At 38.6% G+C, this 17,836-nt stretch overlaps 1 protein-coding gene across 9 annotated transcripts in view; it reads right to left on the minus strand.

The window, feature by feature from the left end:
- Positions 1-17,836, minus strand: part of LOC148839582 (DNA (cytosine-5)-methyltransferase 3A-like) — a 285,242-nt gene that overhangs the window by 10,881 nt on the left and 256,525 nt on the right. For 5 of the 9 annotated variants that reach the window (XM_088908896.1, XM_088908889.1, XM_088908852.1 and 2 more), the window contains 6 exons: positions 17,561-17,645; positions 17,086-17,231; positions 10,265-10,355; positions 8,441-8,589; positions 7,862-7,947; positions 3,840-3,909 (listed from right to left, as the gene is read on the minus strand). In XM_088908896.1, coding sequence (XP_088765022.1) covers positions 3,840-3,909; positions 7,862-7,947; positions 8,441-8,589; positions 10,265-10,355; positions 17,086-17,231; positions 17,561-17,645 — 627 coding nt within the window. Of the gene's footprint in view, positions 1-3,839; positions 3,910-7,846; positions 7,948-8,440; positions 8,590-10,264; positions 10,356-17,085; positions 17,232-17,560; positions 17,646-17,836 lie in introns of all 9 variants that reach the window. The other 4 variants (XM_088908882.1, XM_088908844.1, XM_088908861.1 and 1 more) reach the window with 1 other exon arrangement.

Genomic DNA, 17,836 nt, shown 5'->3' on the forward strand with positions numbered 1-17,836 from the left:
AATCTGTGGTCCTTTTATCTGTTTTTACATCTACTGTATTGCTTTGAGATGCCACCTTTAATGGTGATATATCAAATAAAGTTTTTTATTATTGTTATAGGGAAACATGATCAGATTTTCCCTGGTTCAGAAAAAAAGATCTAAAGTATACTAGTTTGTCACTCTTCTCATTCCCTTTGCTAAATGACTTTTCATACTAATCTGATCAATCTAACTGCCAGTTTTCTGTGCTTTCTCTATCCTGCTAGATTTGCAATTATTCTGAAAATTTTCATCTTGAAATAACTCATTTCTAAATACCTTTTTCACTGTTAACATCTTGCAGCAACTCTGCGACAACATATACACTCTGACAGTTCATCCTGCTACCAACATTAAATAAAACAAATCTTAAGATTTCTATATTTATGTCTTTATTTAGTGGTTTCATTAGTGACAAAGGCTAAACTTTCTTGGAAAAATGTCTTTTATGTGTTGCGGAAAAAACTGACTTGCTTTAACAAAATATGTTTACAAATCCTTTCACCTGGCATTTTCGTAGTTAGAAATTATGGAACGCTCTGTTAAAAGCAAGGGAGTTTTTATGTCCGTTGCAGTTCTTTTGCAACATGAATATAATTATATCGTTATTAATTTCTTGAGATACGCGATTCCATATTATATTCCCTTTTAATCAAATTCTAAAAGTATGTTTGTTGACTCCGGTATCGCGTTAGTTAAAGACTTCGATGCTTAAAATGTTTAGGGAGAAATGGAATACTGGTGTGTATGTTTTCTTTAAAGTACCGAGACCAGCCATATACTGTATGTTTAAGTTCCAAAATTAATATCGTTTATGGACTTCACACGCGTTGCAGTATGCTCCTATTCTTTTTATGCTCAGGCACTAAGTAAAAGGAGATGCTTCATATTGCTTGACTAATTTTAAAAACTAAGTTAGAAATGCAGACGCTCCCTCGGTGCGCTGCTCTGGTGCGCCGGCTCTTACACAGTGCCTGTCTGCCGTAAGCGTTACAATATACATACCCAACACTGCTTGTACCCATCTGTCATGCAAATAAAACACCTTGAATTGAATTGAATTGAGGGGAGAGGGGGGGAATACTAAAGCCAATACTGGCTCAATACCCTCGATGGGCTTTGACGTGCTAATGCGTTGGTTTAACAGTCCGGGTGTGGCAGGCTTCCAATGTCAACTCGACTCGATTGGAAGACAATGAACGTATTTTGTGATATTTAGAAATATAAATTTGTTTGGTGCGAGTGAGGTTTTATTTAATCTCTGACCAAGGGAAACGTTTCATTTTTTCAAAGAAATGTTTGTTAAAAAATAAAGTCATAGTTCTATGGGATTCAATCACAGACCATGTGACATGGGAGTCAGGAAACTAACACACAGCGCCACCAGATTTAATAACGCAATAAAAACGCTATAAAATAATGTGACTAGGCACAGAAAAAGTTTACAGCACAGTACAATAATAAATGCTGACCATGACTTTAGAAGCATAAATTACCTTACACTCAATTTAAACACAAGCTGTCTTTCTGTATGAACCTCTAAGCTGGTTCATACAGAAAATGTAGAAATGCATTAGCCTGATTATAATTAAAAAACACATAATTAAACACGCGTTTGCGATTTAAATCAATATAAATGTTTATATTGTAACGCATACTGTCCAGCCTCCATTTCTCTATAAAAATTTACTCTGTTGCACACACACACACACTAGAAGCAGGAACCGCTGTCAGAAGGGAAGATATGTTCAAAATATCGCAAATATCGATCATGTTGCGATATTTTGAAATATAAAAGTCAATTGATTGTCCATAATATCGCTATTCTATTTTTTCGAAGAAATGTTTGTTAAAAGAAAAGTCCAGCACCAGCTGGATTCGAACACACAACCTGCCAGTTGGTAGTCACGCACCTAGACCAGTAGGCTACAAGACAGCTCGCATGAACAGGCAGGCGAAACAGCCCTACACAGCCCTGTCGCAGTACACGGATATAATCATACCGTTATTAAATTCTTTAGATACGCGATTCCATATTATATTCCCTTTTAATCAAATTCTAAAAGTATGCTTGTTGACTCCGGTATCACGTTAGTTAAAGACTTCGAAGCTTAAAATGTTTAGGCAGAAATGGAATACTGGTGTGTATTTTTTTCTTTAAAGTACCAAGACCAGCTATATACTGTATGTTTATGTTCCAAAATTAATATCGTTTATGACCTTCAGATGCGTTATGCTCCTCTTCTTTTTATGCTCAGCTACTAAAATTTCCCTTTAGTGGTAAAATTCCATATAAATATTCAAAACTAAGCGGATTGAAATGTGCACAGTAAAGACATTGAATGATTAAATCTTTTCACTACCAACCAATGCACCACGAGTGCCCCTGTCGGTCATTTTGGCCAGCCAATCACTTACCGCGGTGCCCTACGGTGCCCTGCGGGTTGGTTACTGCACCGCGGGTTTTTACCGCTCATTTTGAATGGCTGCATCTGTACATGCAACTTAAAGAAAAGTCTCATGCATACCAAATCAGACACACAGATATTTTTTAACCTAATGTGTAGCCTTCACAATGAAAGACAAGATTTTACTTCTAACCTGTCCAAGTGATGCCAAACAGTGATTAATTAAACATGTTGGCATCTGACAATGACATCTGTGTAATCTATGTATTTAGTCAAGAAACTTTCTATGTTTTCAGAGAGAACTCCCTGAAGTGTGCTTTTTTGTCTTCGCTTCACCACTTACATTCACATTTTCCTTTGCCTTTTTAATATTGTCTTCTATCAATGAACACAAATCCATTTAAAAATAAAGATTCTGACAAGACCTCTAGTGATCAGGCAGGTAAGTAAAACAAGCATGTCCCTTCCAAACTGAGACTCTGCACAGAACAACTACAGGAGTAAAGTGTGAATTACTGAGGACTAAAATGCATTAAACCTCACTGTTAATTTTATTGTAGGATTTTTCTAACCCATGATGTGAACTGAGTCCATATGGAGGGGTTAATAATGCTCCTAGCCCTGCACTGCTCTCAGTGTGAGGTCTAAGACTCAGCTGTCAGGGCTAGACCATCAATGGAGCTGCACAGCAAGAAAGAGCAAGGCTGTCAGTAGCACCTGAAGAGAGCTTCAAAACAAATGGAACCAATATAGAGTCTCAGCAAAGCTTCTGGAAACCCTGACGTTACATAATTTCATACATTTCATAATTTCAAAGACAACATTCTCACAATTTTTAATGCTGTCCCTTTCTACACTATGTCTGTAAACGCTTCACCCCCTACTGTATGGCAGTTTTGAATTATGTGTTTCTTCTACAAGACTATGATTATGTCTCCAGTCCCCTTACCGTGGTGTATATATTTCAGGATTAGAAAATCCTTTTGTGCTAAAAATGGTTTGGTGCAAATTCGGTTAATTTGCAAGAATAGTGCGTGCACTTAACCAATGGTTAAGAACCAGCAGATGTACTGTATATTAGAAAGCACACTTCAGAGAGAATCTGCTGACAGCTCATATCTGCTTCTCTATGAGGTACAAATTTAAGATACTAGCTGGATAGGGTCCCGTGTGTTTCAGACATATTTGCAGAATACAGAAAATCAGGAAAAAAAGACAATTTTTTTTTTCTGAGAAGATGAACAGAAATGGTCTAGACACTTGGTGATTGAATTTGTTCTGACCTGGCTCAGATTACATCTCTTACTTGCACAAGAGCATAAGCAGAAGCATTAGCATAAGCATGATGGATGAGCAAATTACAAGGATGTCACAGGTTCCACACAGGCTGCTGAGTGCTCCTGGGCTCACCTTGGCTGTCCGACCGTGCTCCAGACAGTCCTGCAGATCCAACTTGTCATTGGTCATGGCCGCCAGAGGTCTGCGCACAGGAAGACAGGACACAGGGAGGGAAACGACTTGAGATCTCTCCACGGACCTACAGTACAACCGATCCCCTTCTCCCCCGCTTTAACCTCTTGCCTGGAATGCTCTGCCCGAGGTAACTTTGAAGAAATGTTTATAGCTTGGGATTTAAAAAATCCACTGTTGTGACTATAGAAGGAAATCATAAGTGTTAAATAACTAAAATAAAAAAACACAAAGCCACCCACCATGACTTCAAAATATAACTTTAAATGAGAAAATATATAATAAACAATCCTTATATAAGGTGTGCAAGGCTTTCATAATGTTTTGCAACTCAGGTACACAGAAAGAAGATAACGATAACCACTTTTATTGCTCAATGCATTATCTCAACATACCTTACCTGTTTCTCCTTCAAAATAATAATTCCATAAAAACAGAGCTTTTCTCCGATAGCCTTACCACTTAACAAAGGGGGACTTACCATCTTGAAACCTTGTACCATACACCACAGATTTTAGAAACTAAGGCATAAGCCATTTTCTGGGCAACAGGGCGGTTGACCCAACATTTCAAAGTCACACTCTTGAACAGATGCCTTGTGAAATGACGCACATTTTGCATCAGCAGAACACCACATCTCAACATCCCCTAGTGTTTTTTTTGCAGACTAACACTCTGGCCAGCGAGTCATAAGACTATTGACCAGCAACTGTAGTTATATGGCATATAATCAATTAGCAGTACACCCTTCTGGTTTCCAGAAATTTCTGATCATAACCTTCCTAGGCCTAGACATAGTGCAGAATTTACTCAATGTACTACTTCCACTACTTTGAAAAACAAAGTCTGGGATTCTGGGTATCAACCCATGTAACACCACCAATAACCAGTAACAGCAGTGTTGCATCAGTGTTAAAGAGATCCAGCTTCTCTTTGCTGATCTCCACTCTGGTAATGATGTGACTGAGGGTTTTGGACAAACCCACCTGGTAGACACTGTTATAATGCCAGAGATTTCATGGATAATGCTTTCAATATTTCCTACAGAACTGTGAATCTTTTTGCAAGATTTGCAACTGTGATTTGACACTCTTGCATTATGCTCTTTAGAAAAGAGGTTTGGGGACTTACTGTGTTCAGGTATTGATTTTAAATCTTGAAATCTTTAGATCACTGTGGAATAAGGAGGAGCTGCTTCCCCTACCTCAGTAAGCCCTGTCTGCTAGGATATACTTTGCAGTTCCTTGCTTTAGCAAGAGTGAGCTGACTGCAAGTTGCTTTATAAAATAACAGAATGATCTTCTGACCAACCTTTTGTGAAATACATTTTAAATAAGAAATGATAAGTATACATGTGCTTTCAATAATGTTCTTCAGTTCAGTTTTATAGTCATTTGCACAAGTGCAATGAAATGCTTATTTGCATCTGTGCTCCAATACAAAGACATTAAGGAAACACCAACAACATAGACACAGAACAGCAGCAACAACAACAAGTTAAATAACATACATCTTAGAAAAAGAAAACATCAGTGTGAGCCAGTGGTAGGGGTAGAGTTCAGTAATCTGACATCTTGTGGGAAGAAACTGTCTCTGAATCTGGATGTTTGTGCCTTTATGCTCCTATAATGCTTACCAGACGGTAGGAGGGAGAAAAATGAGAAACCAGGATGACTGGTATCCTTAGCGATACTTCCAGCCTTCCTGTGGCAGCGAGCAGTAAAAAAGGCTGATATGGAGGGCAACTGTACTCTAATGATGGACTGGGCTGACCTGACCACCCCCTGTAATGCCTTCCGGTCAGACAACAAGCTGCTGCCAAACCACACTGTAATACCACACGTGAGCACACTCTCTATAGTGCACCTGTAAAATGTGATAAGGACAACTGAAGATCGACCACATTTTTTCAACTGTCTGAGGAAGTTGACTTGCATGACAGGAACGGTTTTAGTTATATAAGCCAAAAATCGTTTGAATGTCCCTCGTATTAATTAAGTGCTGACTGTTTGGCACTCATATGCTAGTTATTAAGGAACTGTTTCAATATTGCTAGGCATTTTAGGAGAACATTATAATAAAGCAAGATGTTGCCAAGATGTTGTCTCACTAGGCAAAGAATAATACAAATGACAACCCAGCCATCAAATGCAACTTTTAAACCTAATGCTTTTTGGCAGCTTTTAATGGAGGCAGGTGAGATGCCTGTAGCAAAAAGAAAGCTATCAACTGACATACTGTATTTGGGACTTGTTATTGGCAGGCAAGTGGACAGTTTCATTTAATATATTCACAGAGTCCAATAGGTTTTATAGGCTACCTATAATCCTCAGTGAGTAATGACCTGGAAACAGCGGTAATATAAGGCAAATAAGCGAATAAGTGATTCACATAAAATGACGAAGAGCTCAGGGTGGAAGGGGAACCAGAAGACACACACCAGGAGTGAACGTCAGTGGTCTAGCTCATGTTTTCATTAATAACAGGTTCTTTAAACCAACACAAATTGGAGGTTTTCCACTGCTCACTTTCTACTGTTATTGAGAACTATAATGCATATATCCATCTGTCCTTCTAAAACACATTTTCTCTATATAAGTATATATCATAATTTCAAGAATTCTCCACATCTTTAGCCATCATAAATGAGACTTTGTTTTTAAATGGACTTAACTGGTAAAATAAAGTTTTACATTTAAATCTCTAGTACTCTGAAATTTTTGAAGTGGCTCTTTAAAGGCCCTGCTTTTCAATGTAATGGGCAATTTATTACATGCAGTATCTTCACAATTTGGGATTGCCAATTGTTTTAACTCTCAACTCTCTGCCACTGACTTCTCTACCTGCTCAGGGGAGAATGAAATGTGCATATGCTCCTGCCAAGAGCACTCACCTACAGAAGGGTTTACTGGATGTTGGATATATTTAAAGCACAAAGGCTGACTGTAAAGATAATGCTGACTAGAGGAGCAGTGCGTCTATTGGTAATGCCCCTGCCAACCTGCAGCTGTCTGGGCAAGATACAGGAGTCACTGCTGCACTGAGAGCAAAGTGGATCTGACCAACTTATCCCAGAGCTAATCTGATGGCATTCAGCCAGCTGTGCAGTCAAAAAGATCACCACTGTTCTCTGTCAAATATCCTTACCTTGTGATATACAGCCACAGCTTAGCATTTTCACAGGGGCTGCACTTTTCTAACCCGTTTTGTACTGTTTGATCAAGGTGACAGTGTATTTCTTTGGCTCCTTATTGATCTGGGTGGCACCAAACTACACAGCTGTGTCAGCTCACATGCACCAGAATTTTTAACTCACTGGGTACAGTATTACCGAAGTGCTGTGTTCAGACCGATGAACGATCGCACATAAGCAGCACCACTGTGAGACTCCATCAGAAATAAAGGTTTTCAGTTCTGGCTACCAGTTATTAAACAATATTAACAAATATTGGCACTGAGTTAAAGTGTCAGAAAATGGTAATTAGAATGATACCAGGTCTTAACTGTAAGTACAGTACATCCAGTATGCAGGTCGATTTAAAGAGCTGGAATAAAGAAGCGTTCAGGGAGATCTGAGTGATACTTTGATAGCTGCCAATTTGTCAGTCATTAGTAAATGAAAAGTGCAGCTAATTTTAGGAATAAGAAAGGGAGGTTCTTTACACTACAGGACAAAGAATGCACAAGCTTCTGGATGCTGTGTTCCGGATGCTACTGAAGAACAGCCCCGATGGGCTTGCTGTTTATTAAGCTTCTAACAACAAGAAGGGCAACATGAAGTGAATATTCCCCTCTCTCCTGTAAACTTTCTCTTGTTGAAAATTAGATGCCAGACAGAGACCAGTCACAGCCTGACAGCAAGAGGGAGGGAAACCTCAGCCTTCTCTATTGTCTATTGTCTGTATTGTTATGCTGGGATTCAGGACACCAACAGTGGCTTCCCTCACCGTTCTCTCACCAACCTGTTCATACCAGGAAGGTTACCCCAGAAGTAACGAGCCCGGTGGGCAGCAGAGACCTCCTTCGCATCAATCATTACTGGGTTGCACTGTGGAGGATGGAGACAGCAAGGAGAAAGCAGTGTAAATGAACCGACCTAGAGCATTGCTGACAAAGAAAGGATGTACAAAATACTTGCACTTTAAATAGTCCTCCACATAAATCAATCTGGTCATTAATTTGAGCAATATTAAAGAATCTCAGTACTACTGGTATAATGCTCTGTACTAATAATTCAAGAAGAATCTATTCTTCATGCTGTTTGATCCATAGCAGTACACCTCTTAGCCACACGGTGGCAGCCTTTGCCCATGAATTAATGCTTGAAATTCAGCAACATCAGAACATCAGTGCTGTCTAATGTGACGTCACCAATTATATAATGACAATAAATACATTAGTACGTAACCAGTGCTGTCAATATGCCACAACTGAGCCTTCAGTTATTCAGCCTTAGCTGTCAGGATCCGATTATTTTACATTTAGGCTCTGATGGTGTTAAATGCAATAAATATACTGTAACGAAAGAGTGAGGGAAGCACCTCCAGGAAGCGGGAGATATCTCGCTTGTCGCTGACACCCATGGCCACCACATTCTCAAACAGCCAGAAGAAAGGCCTGTCGTCTCCTTCTTTGGGGCGTGCCTCATGGAGCAACCGGTAGAACTCAAAAAACAAACGGCCAGTTCCCTCTGAGAAGGAAACACACAGAGGACACACATTCAGCCTTCCCCCTTAAACTCGTTCACTTCTAAACACATCTACTGTACACCCAGGCCAAAAATGGAACAGAGAAGAGGCCTAAGCTTTACTAAAGCAATATGTAATACCACTGAGCTTTAGAATAACAGAAAAAAACATGTTTTATTAAAAAAAAAAGACTTTCTGTGACTTGAAAGAAAATTACACACTGAATCTTTCATTTCAAAACTATAATTGTAATCTTTTGAAAACATAAGATAAGAAGCCAGATTCTACATTTTAAAAATACTTTGATTAGATTAAATTTAATATAAGTCGTTTAAATCTTAATAGAATGTCTCAAAGACTGAAGGTCATATGACTGACTGATTTAGTTGCTCGCTATTAGAAGACAGAGGAAGAGACACACTTTTCTTGAAACAAGCATTTATCCTAAATTATTCATCACAAACTATCCTTCTTTTTGTTTTTTTGTCCTGAAATGTGAAGCCTCACAAAAACAGTTTATCATCTGTAACAAGGGGAAAGTGTGACACAGCCAAAAGCCATGTAAGTATATAAGAAAAAATCACTGTTACTGTATAACACTGTACTGCATAACAAATATTTCTGGCACACAGACAGCCCGGAAGTTACATGTTTGAGAAGAGGAAAGGTATAATGTACTGTTACATCCCTAAAATATCATGCAGTTAAACTCAGGAATGGGGACTGAATGGGGAACACAGAGGAAAAATTAAATACCTATCCAAGGGGACAAGTGAAAAACTAATCTATCAAAAGATAACGTCACCCCTTAGAGGAATTTTTCTCCCTTTAAATACATTTAAGACCAACAGATGTCACTTAGCACTACAAAAACCTGTTACTGGCAAGATGTTTGATTCTTTTAATTTACAAACACTGCTTTAAACATCAGTCACTTGCAATGCAGAGAACCATACTGAAGCACGATATTACCAATTATTAATTTATGAAAACAGAATACATTAGTTCAGTGAATTGATGTGCACTAAAGAGATTAACTTCATCCTTAGTCTAATGTCCACAAGAGTGTGCAATACAGTACCAAATCTACTTTAAAAGAAAAAGTATGCCATTTCAAAAGCAAATAAAATTGTATAATATTCAAATCACCACATCTACAGAATTAAAAGTATTACATTGATCCAATACTACAAATGAACTGCATCCCCGTCCTGTAAATACTCTACTTAGCGTACACAAATAACCTCTACAGTATATTAAAAACTTGCAGTAAGTGAGCTGAAGAAAAAAAACACCAGGAATTTCTACTGCCTTCCGTGGTTTGAAAAAATATTTGTAAATCTCCTTAAAATGTCACCTTTTTGACATATATTCTGTACCTTTTCAAAAATAATAGCTGAAGTTGAGCCGCACTCCAGCATTGAAGTATACTGTACTACTACTAATATAACTAAGTGAAGTGTTGTCATTAAACACCACAGTAAAGTGCAGTATGATAAAAAAGGATTTTACCGTTTTCTGCACAGAATCCTCAGTTCAAAAAGATTAGAAGTTAAAGATTGTCAAGTGAAATTACGTTAAGCTGCAATGCTATGCTAACAGAAGCTTCTCCATGGATGTAGTGCAATATAAAATTTCCATAGTACTGTAGCTGTTTAAAATCAATCTCGGTCCTACCATAAAGGCCTTTCCTAGCAGGATTCACGATGGAAAGGTCATTGCATGGGCTTCCACCGATGACCAGGTCAAAGGGGCCCCACTCCTGTATCTGTGGAGAGAAACAAGTGGACTTTCTCACACAGTTCATTGATTCATCCAAGGAAACTGTTCTATCCCCCTAGAAATGTACATTTAAGGTCACAAATGTATTCATTCTTCACAGGGCTTTTAGCCAAGACAGACCATTTTTTTTAAAGAAAAAAAAGATCTTTCAATTGTCAAAAGCAGATTGTTAATTGTCAATTGTCAAAAGATGGTTTCCAATACCCATTTACAAAATGTGTAAAAAGGCCAGAGTTTAAAAAAGGGACTAAGGGCAGGTTTCAAATGATAGGATCTAAGAAGGGTCAAGCACACTCTATAAAGTTCATCTAAGTGGATCATTTGATGATTACGATCTTTGGAGTCTGAATTTATATTGTCTCAAAAATGACTCCGGAAAATTTCTTCATCTGAAATTCAAATCCCTATTCCAAACATGAGACCATCTTCATTAAAAACATCTGCTAGAATGTGAATCCCTTTATTTAGGGAAAGCAGAGAAAAGGAAGGGGGAAAGTAACGAAGAGTAACACACAATACCAAGGAATCTGAAGTGTTTCACCAGTCAAAGGTAAACTGGTTTTCAACTAAAATCAAATTATGATACAGCACCAACACCATGTCAAACAAGTAACAACATATCCTATAATATCTTATATTAAATGAGGAGTTGGTAGAACAGTAGGAGTACAAACAGTAATACAAATTGAGGAACAGCCCAAGCCAGTTTAAAGACAAGGAGAAAAACAGTGGTGAAAGTGAGCATCTCTGATGAGGAACAAGTAAATGTTTATTCCATGCTGAAAAGAGAAGAACGTTTCTTCTCAACGTTTCGGCTGTAGAGCCCTCCCTGATGAGTACTCCTATAAAAAGCAAACTAAAAAAGAGGATGGTTAACATTTCTGAAAGGTTTGCATACAATATTTTCACCTTTATTCATGAAATCTAGTCCCAGTCCCATATGGCATTCTATCCCATATCCCATTCTTCCATCTCAGAAACATTTCCTATATTGTCTTTGATTGTTGTAGAAAAGCTGGTCAACACATTAGTTGTTTTTTTCTAGAATTGATGACTGCAGCATGTCCAGAATTCAGCAGCCAGAATCCTGAACAGTTTGGTGCAAGAGATCACAAAACGCCTTTCTTGGAGTCCTTGCACTGGTTTCCTGTCAGGTTTTGTGTCAACTTCAAAATCCTCAGGCTGACCTGTTAAGGCTCTACATGGCTTGACACTTCAGTACCTGTCTGACGTATGACTCTGTTCTCCACCTGGCAACCTTTTTCGTCTGACTCTGGCCTTGTAGATGTCCCTCAAGCTCATTTACAGTCAATGGGTGAAAGATCCTTCTCCTGCTATTCCTCAGTGCTCTATCCCCAAGGATATCAGAGGATAATTTACCCGGAGCACGTATAAATCTAGACTCAAAATGTTTCTGTTCAGAAAGGCTTTTACGTACAGTACTTAGTGTCTTTGCTGGCTCAGTTTTCTGACTTCTGCTGCACTTCCAATTGATTGTCTGTCTTTTACAGGTATGTACTTTGTAAACTGCTTATCCTTATAACTGTTTTCGTTCCTTTTACACCTACTGTAAAGCTTTGTGATGCTACTTTTAAAAGGCACTATATAATTAATAACAGCTTTATTTTATTATTATTAATAATAAAAGTTGAACCAACCTACTTGAGCCAGTCAAAAGCCTTCTTGGTGTGCAATGAGACAAAGGCATGTGGAGAGGCAGTGTCATAACTGCACGTAGAAGGGGGAGGGGGCAGCGAATTTTGCCATTTCCAAGGGATTCTTTAATAAAACCTGCCTAATTGTTGGTTGTACAGGGCTCCAGCTGGCATGATCACACAATAGCTCACTACTTCAGGAAAAGGGACAAACCCCAAAAGTAGTTCAGGAACTTTGTCTTACTACAGCAATAAATACAGCAATAATACCACAACAATAATATCACACTAAAACCTTCCACGATGTTGGAATGCAGCATTTCAAGCAGAAAGAAGCCTAATTGCAGCCAAAATGTCTGACAATATTGAGGAGGAATACCATCAACGTCAGGAGATTTGTCATGTTCCGACCTGCCTGATTTAGTTCTGACAGGGATAGAGCCAGTTCTGCAGGAAAAAGACTAGTTAAATGAAGATAATGGTGAAACTTCAAACACTTTTTCCCAATTATATTAAATTTCTGAACTGTTTAATTAACGGTGTTGCTATCTGCACAGGATCTGACAGTAATACATCCTCTGCCAGTCTGAAAGCAGGAATGTCTGCAAAGTGTTCGTAGTGGACTCTCAAAGCAGGAGTGTGGTTGGACTAGCTGTGAATAAAATACTGTAACAGTTCCGCCTAGATCTTTGTATAAGAAATCTGGCACAATGTTTGAGCGTCAAATTGAATTATTTTCTAACAAAGCTAAGTTCCATTATTATAATGTATTTTGAAAAAGTCAAGTTTTGAACTCCCTAATTTTACTTACACAAGATTTAATTGGTTGTGCGTAAATATAACAGAACTATCTTTAAAAATAATGATGGAGTTGTCAACAGAGCCTTGGTTAAAAACAAGTGATGTCTTCAAGTTAGTGTCAGAAGCATCTCATTTTGTAGTAATGTTGTATTAAAATCCTAGCGGGGACATATCTGACAGAAAATGCAGAAATATGCTAGCTCAAAATCAGAATGTTTTTATAGTGACATGGGTCATATCTCAACATGTGTCATATCTCAATATCACATTGTGCTACAAAAAATATATAGTCAATTCTGAAGTATGACTTGGGACTAGCCCATAAATTATTAAATATTTTTTTTAGTTGTCAAACATTCTTAATTATCTAATAAAACCAGATCAGACATACAATTTTTCAGTGTTGTCTGGTTTTTCATATTGACATCACTTTGTCACATATCCGGATCATGACAACATTCGTAACTGCCTGCAGAATCACATCAAACTCCACAAGATTTGGCAAGGAAATTTAAAAAATCTGGTTTTAACGTCGTGCAGGCACAAACTGAAACAAATACCCTCCACCCTGCCAAATAATCAAAAACATCAGATTCAGGAAAAAAAACCCTGGCAAGATAAAGAATAAAAAGTCATAGAATTTCACTCTTTCAAACCACCAAACACTAAAAATTATGAAGGCTTAAAACAAATTGACATGCTTTGCAAAAAAAATCCAGATTTAAAAGACATCAGAGGAAACACGAGAGGATCAGGAGCCAGAAGGTCTCACCTCCCAATAAGAATTACTGTAGTAAAAGAAAAAGAAAACCAGCTGAGTTGACATCACACAATGACACTAAAAGTCACTCATTATGAGAAAATGTGGTATACACAAAGCACGTCTGATCTCATCCACATCCACAGTAATAATAAAACACAGCTGAAAAAGATATTTTAATTATTAATGTACAGTAGTAAGTGTTGTTTGTTAATCCAATTTTATGAGGTAAGAACTTTGGATTTAATGAACTTTTCTATTTCCTTCACCCCACTAATGTGAGGCTGTCTGCCAGCATGAAGGACTTTTGAGGACCATAGGATACAATAAGAAAGACTGGTTGCCAGTCTCCCTCAGTGATCTTCTCACTCTTGAAAAAGCAGATCCCTGCTGAACTGTCGCTGGGCAAAATGTGGGTAAAAATGAAGCACCACTCCTTCAGTCAAATGAACAATGACAGATTTCCTGCTTTCTTTCAAGTGCAGCTGTTTATCAGTCTATCCAAATAATTGCTAAGGCCTTGCTCCAGCCTCTGGAAGAATGATTTGCTCAGTGTGCCCTCTCACTCAGAGCCACAGTGCCTCTCACATAGCGCCCCAGTCCTGCTGTTCCAAATTTGAAAGTCACATAGGGATTGTCTTTTTTAAGAATGCGACCACTTTTACATGATGGATCATTTTCCCTCCTGCAAAACTCATGCTGCAGAATGTTGCTTCAGGAACAGCCCTCCAGATCTGCAACTCAAGTGTTTCAAACTCTCCCGTTTTGCTATACAACTATTCTCTGTCCTTTGTGTCCCTCTGACCAAGACCATTTTGTTAATTATTCCTGAACAGCTGACACCTGAATGCTTAAGCCCACACTTATCACAGCAACCCATGAGCTTTCCCCCGCCATGTCAGCTTTGCAAGCAGTGCCTGCTGCTCCATTAAGAGCTCCAGCAGAGCGGCCATTTTAGCTAGCTCTGGAGAACTGAAATCTTCCAGCTTCTTCTTAATTTGGGGGACTGTGGGGTAAAGAATTAGCCGTTTTCTGCAGCCCAGACATCCCAGTTAGACTGCCAACACAAATATAGTAAAGGATAACAAAACTGACTGAAAAGAGGTGAGTAAGCAGCAGGAGCTCTAACTTGAATTATCGTTCCAGCATACTGATCTTCCTTCTGTCTTATTTTTTTGAGGCTGCACATCCAATGAAGGCTAAGATTTGATAGCTCTTGTCATTTAGAGATGTTGGAAGAATGTTTAAAAATCTTTGTGCACTGAATTTACAGTTGATCAAGATTGCAGGGGAGAAACAGTTTAGACCTAGTAAAAACTTAAAACTCTTGGACTGTACCCACCATCACGGCCTTATCCGTTCTTGTTGATGTGCCTTTTAAATGCTATTTAAATTGTGAATTTAAAATACAGTTAAATTCCAGTTCCAGTGTGAATTCCAGTTTGACAATAAATGACCTACAGTAGCTGGAGTAAGAACTGGGATTGATGGGAGGTGAAGATGGGCAGAAACACAAGAAGCCTGGAAAATACTTAAATCTTAAAATCATTCAGTCTTAAAATCAAGAGCATAATCAGCAAAACTATTGAAAAGCACAGTTGGGTCACAATATTTTGTAGATTGTATAACACACAAGTTGGCTTTTACAAATTGGAGCAAAAATAACTGATAATAAGATGCCTAATAGTGAATTTATATACTTGCACTTCAGTAGTCAATTCCTAATGGTGTAGCTATACTGTAGGTTGTTTTAAGTCCAAATGACTTTTCTCCATTTTTTTCCTGCAAAAGTATGGTATTTATAAACAGGAAAGAGGTCACATAAGGAATTTCTTTTGAGCTGGCAGGAAATCATTAATTGTAAAAGCCTGATAATTCACATTCCAAAAGAATCAGCAAGATTTATGTCAGTTTTAAGTCTTTAATCAGTGTAACAGAAGATTGCAGAACAATCAGGTAATGTATGACTTTCACTGAGCTGAGGTGTAACTTGGCATGGGTAAAATAGTTTAAGATAAATGATAACTCTCTGAACTCTCTCTCATCCTAGCATCATCAGGGTCCGCTTGTCAGCACGCCCATCTCCATTTGGTGGTTTGAACCAAATCTTTGAGCTGACGTTGCCATTAAATGCGACCGAGAAATACTCCAACCGGCACGTCGCTCCTCCTGCCGTCAGAGTGGGGGGGGGGGAGGAGAACAAAGTAATGTAGCCAATTCATAGAGAGGGATTATTAGTAGGCATGGGAAATTTGGCCAGGACACCAGGGTTACACCCCTACTCTTCTCGAGAAACACCCTGGGATTTTTAATGACCACAGAGAGTCAGGACGTCAGTTTTACATCTCATCCGAAAGACATTGCTCGTTTTAAAGTATAGTGTCCCCATCACTATACTGGGGCTTTAGGACCCGCATGGACCGCAGGGTGAGCACCCCCTGCTGGCCTCACTAATACCTCTTCCAGCAGCAACCTTAGTTTTTCCCAGGAGCTCTCCCATCCAGGTACTGACCAGGCTCACACCTGCTTAGCTTCAGTGAGTTGCCAATTGTAAGTTGCAGGGTGACATGGCTGCTGACTTGATAATTCTCTGAACTGTCTGAACATTAAGAATAAAAGGTTACTTGTTTAAAAAGTGAGGGCAAGATACTGTCTCCCCAAATACATGAACAAAATATCTTGTTTCCAAGCTTTTTTTTTATACAATGCCAAAATGTGCCTCAGCATATAGATAGGAATGGACTGCATTTGCTGGGTCCAACAACAAAGGAACAGTGTTTTATTAACAAACTGTTATGGAAACAGCTTCCTTATTGGAATAATTCTTATTTGAATTGAGGATTTTTTTCCTAACCTCCTAATGTGGAATAAAAAAAGATCATTGATTAACTCAGTTTCCTGCAGCAGGAAGGTTGTGAAGAGGACATGTCACTGCACTCCAGTGAAACAGCCACTCTCAAGCCTCTTGCTTTTCTACTTTAAAAATCTCAGTCACAGTCATCTACTAGCTTGGGCCCAGTCACAGAGCAGGATTGCTCTGCTGTTGTCTGAGTTTGTACCTTTTCCTGGCTGGAGGGTTAAGGGCCCTGACTGATCATACTTTTCACACAACTAAGAAAAAGCAGTATCTGCACTGAGCTGACTGCCAGATTTCACTTGTACATCTTTAGAGATCTGCATTAGATAGAATCTGCTTTCAGTATAAACACTGCAGGAAGACACCCTAATAGCAGGTGTTCTTTAGGTGTAAAAATGAATCATTTCACAGACATTTTCAGGCTTACTGAAAAAAAAGACAGAGGCAGCACTGTTACCTTCCAAGAAAACAACCCAGTTTTTGATTGATAATTTTTTCTTACATATTAATCCATTTATTCGTCTTGGAAAATGCCACATCTCAGTAAAAAAACCCCAAGCAAAACAAATAGTAGCACAACATACTGTAGCAAAATGAAGGTTAAGTCTCTCTTGTGAGAGATGTCTGGTGAGTTTGCACTTACATGTTTGCGTGTAACATTCCTGACATCTCCAACATACATGATCCTGCCCTGGTGTCGGACAATCCCCACTGTAATGGAGTCCTCACACACTTCGGAAGCTATGTACCGCTCCACCTGAATACCAAGGTCTTTTAGCACCAGAAGCCCTGGAGAAACATTGATAGAAGGTAAAATAACAGATCTCCAGCATTCATCCTACAATATACTAATACACCTGCACAATAAGCTCAGCCTACAATCTTCAAATTTGGGTATATAGCTGAGGTTTCCCAAAGTTTAGCTAAGTTGCAGCATAGATCCCTTGAATGAAGCCTGACAAAAGAAAAATCTCAACGTACTGTACAGTATATTGCTATCATTACTGCAAACCAAAATCTCCCGTTAATTATCCTGACCTGCTGTGGGTCTTTGCTAACCTGCGAGAAGACTGGAATCGCTTTCTGCAGTCAATAAAGGAAACCATAAAAAAACTCACCTGTGGCAATACCATCGAATAGCGACAGGACGCGAATGGGTTTCCTCTTTTCGGCAGAGACTGGAGGGTAAAGCTTTGGTGGATCCTGAAAAACAGAAAATACAACGTTTTGAGAAAAGAGATCAATGCCACGCTTTCTTGGCACACCCTCTTACTTCTTCCTGCAATAGGAAGAAGGAATTGTTAAGCAATTGTTAGCACTGTACTTCATTCTTTTCAAAAGTTAAATATTTTAGTTTATAACAGGACGAGAAAGAAGCAGAGCAAAAAGAATGA

Source organism: Atractosteus spatula, chromosome 2 (assembly GCF_055471065.1).
Source record: "Atractosteus spatula isolate fAtrSpa1 chromosome 2, fAtrSpa1.hap1, whole genome shotgun sequence".
NCBI classification, from domain to species: Eukaryota; Metazoa; Chordata; class Actinopteri; order Semionotiformes; family Lepisosteidae; genus Atractosteus; species Atractosteus spatula.